The 8,427-nt window shown below is 42.6% G+C and overlaps 1 protein-coding gene across 1 annotated transcript; it reads right to left on the reverse strand.

Moving 5' to 3' along the window:
- Positions 1–2,535: 2,535 nt before the first annotated feature.
- isca1 (iron-sulfur cluster assembly 1) lies at positions 2,536–8,183 on the reverse strand. Its single transcript, XM_080003883.1, has 4 exons — positions 8,056–8,183; positions 6,339–6,392; positions 5,493–5,598; positions 2,536–3,687 (listed from the first exon to the last, which is right to left on the reverse strand). The coding sequence occupies exons 1-4, from the start codon at positions 8,134–8,136 to the stop codon at positions 3,539–3,541; spliced, it is 390 nt and encodes a 129-aa protein (XP_079860009.1). The 5' UTR covers positions 8,137–8,183; the 3' UTR covers positions 2,536–3,538.
- Between the last annotated feature and the right edge of the window lie 244 nt (positions 8,184–8,427).

Raw genomic sequence — 8,427 nt, forward strand, 5'->3', positions numbered from 1 at the left:
GAAACTGGTCGACTAAAGATGGACTTTAAATGAGTACGTAGTACATACATACATACAGATACAGTACATTTCAATCGGAAGTACCAAAAACTCAACACTTCAAGTATACTCACAATAAAGTACAAACGGGCAGAAATATACAAAGATAAACTTACAACATATTTTTTATATTAAAATATACTTTCAGTATGGAACAAAAAGTGTTATTTTTTTACTTCTATCTATCTATCTATCTATCCATCTATCTATCAATCTATCTATCTTTCTATCCATCCATTTATCTTTTAAAACTCTACCTAACGAATGTTCCTTTTTCTGTTCTGCCTTTCTCTCGGTACCTCAGGAAAATACAATACACATATACAATATTGAATATTATTTATCGACATAAAATCCAGGCACTCTTATGAAATTATTCCACCAGCAGCATCCAGCAAAATTTCCCTTTTTTTTAACCAGAGCAAACTGAAATATTAAACAAAAAAAGGCAAACATAAACAGATTGAACTTCTTATTTCAAATTTAAAATGAAACAAGCTTCAAATACCGTTTGTGGAGGCTCAACAGCAGCAGCAGAAGCAGCAGCAGCAGCAGCAGCAGCAGCAGCAGCAGCAGCAGCGTTCCACCCAACTCACCTCTGCAGCTGTCCATCACCACACCATGAGCCATTTATAATGTGTGTGTGTGTGCGTGCGTGCGTGCGTGCGTGCGTGCGTGCGCTGAATGATCTACCTTTACCAGTTTCTACAACTAATTAAATGTATTGTCTGTTTGAAGCCACAAAGTTGAATGGCTTTCTGCTTTCTGCAACCGTAAGTTCAAATGTTACTACGGGAAAGCAAATGGAGACATATTTTACTTACTCTATGGGTGCAGGTTGGGGGTGAAAGGGTCGAGGGGATATGAGAGCGATTGTTTCCCATAACCTCTGAATTTACTGTGTATCTGCATGATCAGGATCACTTGTGATCGTCTCTTCCACATCTTTTACTGCATCGACTCAGGTTAATCTCAAATTCTACTCTTCAATTTGACCGGGTGTATTCCAGCTTTTTAACCATGTGCCTTCCATCTACAGCTTCCATACGTGGCTTTTATTTGATGGTGCTTGATTCTATATTTCACATTCACCTGCATCCAGTCGGCCGTTGTCCTGATGTTGTCCAGATGTTGCCTGGTGTAGTCCAGATGTTGTCCTGGTGTAGTCCAGAGGTTGTCCTGATGTTGTGCAGATGTTGTCCTCTGTTGTCCAGATGTGGTCCAGGTGTCTCTTGGAAAACGACGGGCGGGGTCTGAATGGGGCTCTCCTGCTTTCGTAAAGGTTTGATAATTACATTTTTACAAAAGGTTCCAAAGCGCCACGGAGGAGGCAGGGGGTCATCGTGACTGCCAGCGGTTTGGGAAAACAGCTTTCGAGGCCAGCGGTGTAATTACATCCCTTATTGCTTGAGGCAAACCAGGCTAAATTGCAGACTTAAGTGGCGAGAAAGTGGTTTTTCGGAGTGTTACGAGGACGGAGCGGATGCACTTTGCCTTTTATGCACTCAATTATTTCAACCTTTCTTCTTTTTGCGCGACACGCCGATGGGAGCAGGGCGCGTGGACACCAGCGTGGCGTGTCCCCGTGTGACTGCTGCGTGGGGTGTAAAATAATCACTTTGAAGACACATTTTATTATCCACCGCCTCCCGGATAAGGAGGTGAAATGACAACATTGGGGGGAGGTTTGATCATTTGTTCGACGGTGAATGACAAAACCCACTTTTCGTGTCGCCGCGTCTGAGCAAAGAACAATATTTTTAGATGTTGCACTTCATCCTTCCAGCCATCTTTCAAACTAAGGAGATCGGGGAGCATTTAATTTTGACGTGTTCCTTCAGACGTCAGCTTCTTTTCAGCCAAACAATCCAGCAAAGCTGAAATCTAACACAAAGCCGGGTTCCTTTTTAATATACGGCTGAAATGTTGTTGTAATAAGTCAGTGTTAAAAGTGAGAAAACCTAATGTGCAATAACATAAAATAAAAATGAATACTGTTGTTCAAGAAAAATATATAACGAAATGTAATTAAAAATGCAATAAAACGTCAACTATTCAATCCAAAGAAAATACCCAACAGCCAAGAGCCGTCGTTTTCACTGTCTTTTATTTTGCGTTTTTTACTTTAAAGGTTAATTTGTGAGACTTTCTAGTTTGAAATTGGAATAAATTGATGAATTTGCGCTCCCTGCAAACGTATGAGGCCGAACAACAAGTCAAAATATTTACACTTTGTTCCCACTTTGATACTTTGGCGAGATTGACAGACAGGTAATTTATCAGTATTAATCTGAATTATCATTTATCAATTGACCTCCGTATATGGAACAGTGCATCTCCTCGCCTGATAAAAGGGAAGATAAACTGGAAGACTTCTCTCAATTTAGGGTTGAGCTTGAGGTAAAACACCAGAGTGTTTAAAGCTAAAAAAAAAAACCAACACAAGAAAAAAAGGACTAATCTGAGATCGTAAACAATAACCACACAAACTTTGACCTCATTTAATCATTTATTCAGGGATACATCTTTTTGACATATTGCACTGGTTATAATTCAAAGTATCAATAGCACACAGTCGATACAAACACAATTGTGACTTTTTTTTTTTAAGCAAAAAAAAAAGGAAAGAACACAAACCTCGTATGTGAGGGATATATCTTATTGTGCGTGTTGTTGCGGTTTAAGGGAGCTGTACATTCTTTATATATAAATACACACTTAAATACACTCTTTACTGTTCAAACAAGTAATGTACAAAGCGGGTTTCAAGACACAGGAGCTCGTCCACTGGCGATCGGTGGCTGCACGGCAAAGCTTGGACTACCTTACCGTCTCTAAAGCGGTAGAAAATGGATTAAAACTAGAGATGATGAAATGTAATGCAACCTGCTTTGTTCTCCGGGTCCACGCGCTGACGCAGGCCCGAGCGTCACGACGCGGTGGATAAAAACCAGGGTCGGAGGTGACCGATGGAAATCCTTCGGATCGTTCACCGAATTAAAAATCGCAAAAGCAGCTGGAGGAGAGACAAACAGCCTGTTACGGGGTCCGTCGGAGCGTGTACGTGAATGAGATGCTTAATGAGCGAGACCAACCCCCGGCGAAGGATGAAAGTAATAAAACTGTGCGTTCAAGATGTAGATAATGAGGTTATTCAAATATTCATCTTCAAATCAAGGCTCCTGTCAAAAGCACCTGTACCTTCACCATCAGTACATGTGTGTTAAACGATGTTTGAAGAAAAGAAAACACTGAGGGCTCATGAAGGTTGCGTGTGTGTGTGTGTTTTTGTGTGTGTGTGTGTGTGTGTGTGTGTGCGTGTTTTATTCTGAGAACATCGGCTCCTTACAAAACTCTTCAGTCTTTATTCACGTGCGGCAGGGAAGGGAAGGGATTTTATTTTACGTGTCGGGGTGGAGGTTGAGGGTGCGGATCAGCAGGAAGGCTCCGGCCTCGGCTCCGGCCCCGGCCCCGGCCCCGGCCCCGGCCCCGGCCCCGCTCAAACGCTGAAGCTCTCGCCGCAGCCACACATGCCCTTGATGTTGGGGTTGTTGAAGACGAACTCGCTGGAAAGCTTCGACTCCACAAAGTCCATCTCGGTGCCGAGCAGAGTGAGCTGAGCCTTCTTCTCGATGAACACGCGCACTCCTGCAAGACGGTCGCCACGGCGATGGTCATTACTGGGCAACGACAACTCGCAGCGACGCTAAACACGAACCCGAAGAGAGTCGTGAAATACCCGTATTGATGACAACTCAACTAGAATATGAAAACAACAACAAACTGTTCTAGTTGATGTTTAACGATTGACCGTGTCCTTGTGAAGCTTCATTTCCTGAGCATTCTGTCTAATACGACAACCACACCCTGATTTATTTTGTTGTTTTCTCCCATAAAATTATGTTACTGCACTATTACTCAATCCATGACTCCAAGATACATAAAGCATTGCATCAGAATATTTGTATCGAAACGCCAAGAATACATTTTCTTTATTTACGTTAAGGGGCCCGGTCTACACTAACGCTGACACATTTTAAAAACGCTGTTTTTCTTGTAAAACGTATTCAGCCCACACTGGTTCCTTCAGACGTCAGCTTCTCTTCAGCCAAACAATCCAGTCAAGCTGAAATCTAACACAAAGCCGGGTTCCTTTTTAATATACGGCTGAAATGTTGTTGTAATAAGTCAGTGTTAAAAGTGAGAAAACCTAATGTGCAATAACATAAAATAAAAATGAATACTGTGTTCAAGAAAAATATATAACGAAATGTAATTAAAAATGCAATAAAACGTCAACTATTCAATCCAAAGAAAATACCCAACAGCCAAGAGCCGTCGTTTTCACTGTCTTTTAATTTGTGTTTTTTCCTTTAAAGGTTAATTTGTGAGACTCTCAAGTTTGAAATTGGAATAAATTGATGAATTTGCGCTCCCTGCAAACGTATGAGGCCGAACAACAAGTCAAAATATTTACACTTTGTTCCCACTTTGATACTTTGGCGAGATTGACAGACAGGTAATTTATCAGTATTCATCTGAATTATCATTTATCAATTGACCTCCGTATATGGAACAGTGCATCTCCTCGCCTGATAAAAGGGAAGATAAACTGGAACAGTTTGAGCTGGCCACAGAACAGGTTTGATTTGTTTACAAGAGAAGAAGCAGTGTCACCTAATGCGGTTCACTCCTTAAGTCATTCTTAATTCTTAATTCTCGACACGCTCAAATCCCGAGCCAAACAGAAAAACTGGCGTCAAACGCAACACTTTATTAACCCCCGGAGGCAAACTGAGGCGTGACAGCAGCAAACACAGCCGGGTCGGCGGTGAGAAGAGTTATACACAGTCCTGTCTGGACATGATCCCTAAAGTTGGAGAGACTTTTAATGGAGACACGGCAAAGTCATTTATTGACTCGTAAACATGAAATAAAACCGAGCAGCACTGTCGCGCATGTAAGCAAGCTGGTCGTCGGACGTAGTTCACATGTCCCTGACGCATGTGCAATTATACGTCACGTTCTCAGTGTTCTAAGTTTAGTTTGGATGGAAGACCAAAACGGCGAGGGGAAAAAAGATGCATTTTAAAAAATTTTCTGCAGTCTAATAAGTAGTTAATAATATAAGGGCATGTATTGCATCGTATTGCAATGCTTGTGTCACGTCTATTGCAAAACATAAAGAAATCGCAATATTATCGTAGCAGGACACAAGTATGATGATAATATCGTATGGTGAGATATAGCAGACACGGTAAATACATTTCGTCACACTATCAAATGCTGCATATCAGTCATATGCAAGAGAGAAGTGCCCCCATGCTTCGACCTTCAAAGTTAAACTACGTTTTGTTTACACCATTACACAACATGGGGCGGTTTCCCTTGCCGTACTTGTTGCTTCTCCCTTAGAAACGTGACCATATAAAGCGCCGCCTGCAGGGACTCACCATCCTGCAGCACTTCCTCGTCTGCTTGGCCCTTCTCTTGGGTGTAGTCCAGTGTGTACGTCAGTCCATTGCAGCCACGTGTCCGCACCCCGACCTTCAGACCGATCTTGACACAGAGCGGACGCCGTTTAGAGACAACTCAGGCAGCAGATAGGAACTCTCTAGGGTGAGATGTGGGGCTACAGTACAGTTAATATAAAAGCTAAATACTAAACCCAAAGTGCACCCAACAGGGTTTCATCAGGTCAAATGAAGAGAAACACCAAATATCTATTAAAAAAATAAATTAAAAATAAGTAAATTAAAAAAGATATATGTGTATGTGTATGTATATATATATATATATATATATATATATATATATATATATATATATATATATATATATATATATATATATAGTTAAAAAAATTATAAATAAATCTTGTGCCCTTGCATAAATTAAGCGATTTTTGCCTTAACATTGTACTAATGGTAGGGTCTTTCAATGTCCTGCAGTACTAAAAAACAACACAAAGCTGTGACTTCAGCATCGACATTAGTTATTGATTAAGTTCGCATTTAGTGTTTAGAATAAATGCATGCATGCTAATGTGCACATCTGCTTATAAACGTAAGAATTTGGATTGCCTAACAAGTCTGAATGCATGAGCAACGAGGGCAGGAGTGACGGAATGAATGTGAGACTTGTGATGGATATAGGTGGCTCAGCATACTGTGTGGCGGAACATTCAGTTATATCCCTCATCCTTAATACCTTAATACCGAACATCTATATATAGAGTAGAGAGAAGCTGAATGGTTGCATTGTGATAAAGAATCAGCATTTCACAGTTTTTAACTCACATATTCGGGCTTATCGTGGAGCAACGTCCTGATTTTGTTCACGGCAGCTGGAGTCTGAGGAGAAACACGTCGGGGGAGTGATGGATGTATCAGTTTTTATTTTAATAACGTGATCTGGGGTTCCCAAAAACACTTGGAGGTATACCTGATAACGCTAGAACAAATCTTTCAAACTTTGGAACATGACAAGACATGAAAACACATCAGCTGGAGATTCCGCTGACACTGCATTTCTCAGCTCAAACCATCACATGATTGTCTGACACTTGGAAGCGTTGCAATCGCATTTTCATGAACATGTTACCAATCTCACATCTGGGAGAATGTTTTCCACATTGAGTATGAAAATATGAATACAATTACTTTAGATTTGAGAAGATTTTAGAACTGTCTGCCCCGAATGCAGACACATATGTAAACGTAGATTCTAATGTACAGTTCCATAAAAGTAATGGATTGAATATATATTCCTGTCCCATATATAAAGCTTAGGACTTAATAATTGGCAATGAATAAGCGGCATCCGTGCATCCTCAGATATACTACGAGGCCTTTTTCCTAAATAGTAGCATCGGACGATGTTTACTTCCGAGATATGAGGAGCTTCCTATGCAGTCTTTGTGAAGCAACCAAATGGGTTGTAGATGCGGTAACATTTGCTTTACTTCACTTTTCCTGATGCCTACGGAACAGGGCGTGGTGTCCACACTCAAGTTAAGGTGTTTGGCGCACGCATGTACTGCAGCACACCCGGGGCATTAATCCTTAAAGTCCTCGACGACATCCAGTTACAGGCCATTTACGTAACGACAACGAATTGGGTGGTTACCATGAGCAACACGTTTTCGGTACACGCGGATAAACACCGCGGGTCGACGTACGCACCATAGATTCTTTCACCCACTCAATTGTGTGGTTATTCATCCACCATCACCTCACAATCTGTTGATGATCGAGTTGGTTTATCTTAAATTTAGCTTTTTGCGTGCGGCATGGGAGCCGAAGTCCCTGTGTGTGTGTGTGTGTGTATGTGTGCGCGCATGCATGTTTGGCGGATCGTGACCCTACCGGGATCGTTCTAGGCCGTGACAGAACAACCACACAACAATCACAACTTGCGTCGGCGCTGTTGTCTCGCTCCGAAGCCGTCGCTTCCAAACACGTCTGGCTGTCCCTTATCGCTGCGCAACACGGTGCACTATCTCACCGCAACCGGCTCAAGCCCCACCGACAACCAGCTAATGATAAAGCCGAGCCCTGGATCAACAATACAACATCTATTACTTTTATTACTCTTTACTACGCACGTACGTCTGGGATCCGACTCGCCAAACCAGTAGAACAACGTAGGTAAAAGCCTCTCCGGTTTGGCTGCAAAGTTAAAACGCTACGTCACTGACAGCTCCTCGTCGTTCAAACAAGAGCTCCGGAGCCGTCAAAACACGTTTTTTTTTTTGTTTTTTTTAAACACGGGCTGAAGCGGCCGGAGCGCGTTTTAGACCCGGTGAACGTCGCCGTCCACCGGGCTCGGCCGGGGCCGCGTCCGGATGCGTAATCGAGGGGACGTTAGCCCCGACATGCTAACGTGTTGACGTCCGCCCCACGGTGCGCGTACGCGGACCCGCGCGGTGGGTTTCGCCCGGTGCGGGGCTTTTGAGAATAAAAATAGGAGAAAAAAAAAAAAAAAAAAAGTCGGCGTCCGCGCTCCGCTACTCACCAGGGTCAGCGCCGCTCTCGTTGGCAGTATTTTCCTTTTGCTGACCGCCCGGACGGTCGCCCGCACCAAGGAGGCAGACATGTTACAGAAGCTGGGAACACATCGGCGCCTCGGCGTTAGCGTTAGCCTTAGCGTTAGCTTCACGGGTCAGTTGGCGAAGCTAAAAGGCTTTAACGCGCACCGCCGGCCCCCAGACCATTACGGGCTGTTGATTGGTTGTTTTGGGGTTGTTGTTTTTTTTGACTGACGGATGTTTCAACCAATCGGCGAACAGATAGAGACTACGCGCAATAAATCTAAGAATATGTAAAATAGCAACAAAAACAAAAACAAAAACATAAAAATTGGTCATATACAAACAAAAAAAATAAG

This window comes from Zeus faber (genome assembly GCF_960531495.2).
Source record: "Zeus faber genome assembly, chromosome: 7".
Lineage (NCBI taxonomy): Eukaryota > Metazoa > Chordata > Actinopteri > Zeiformes > Zeidae > Zeus > Zeus faber.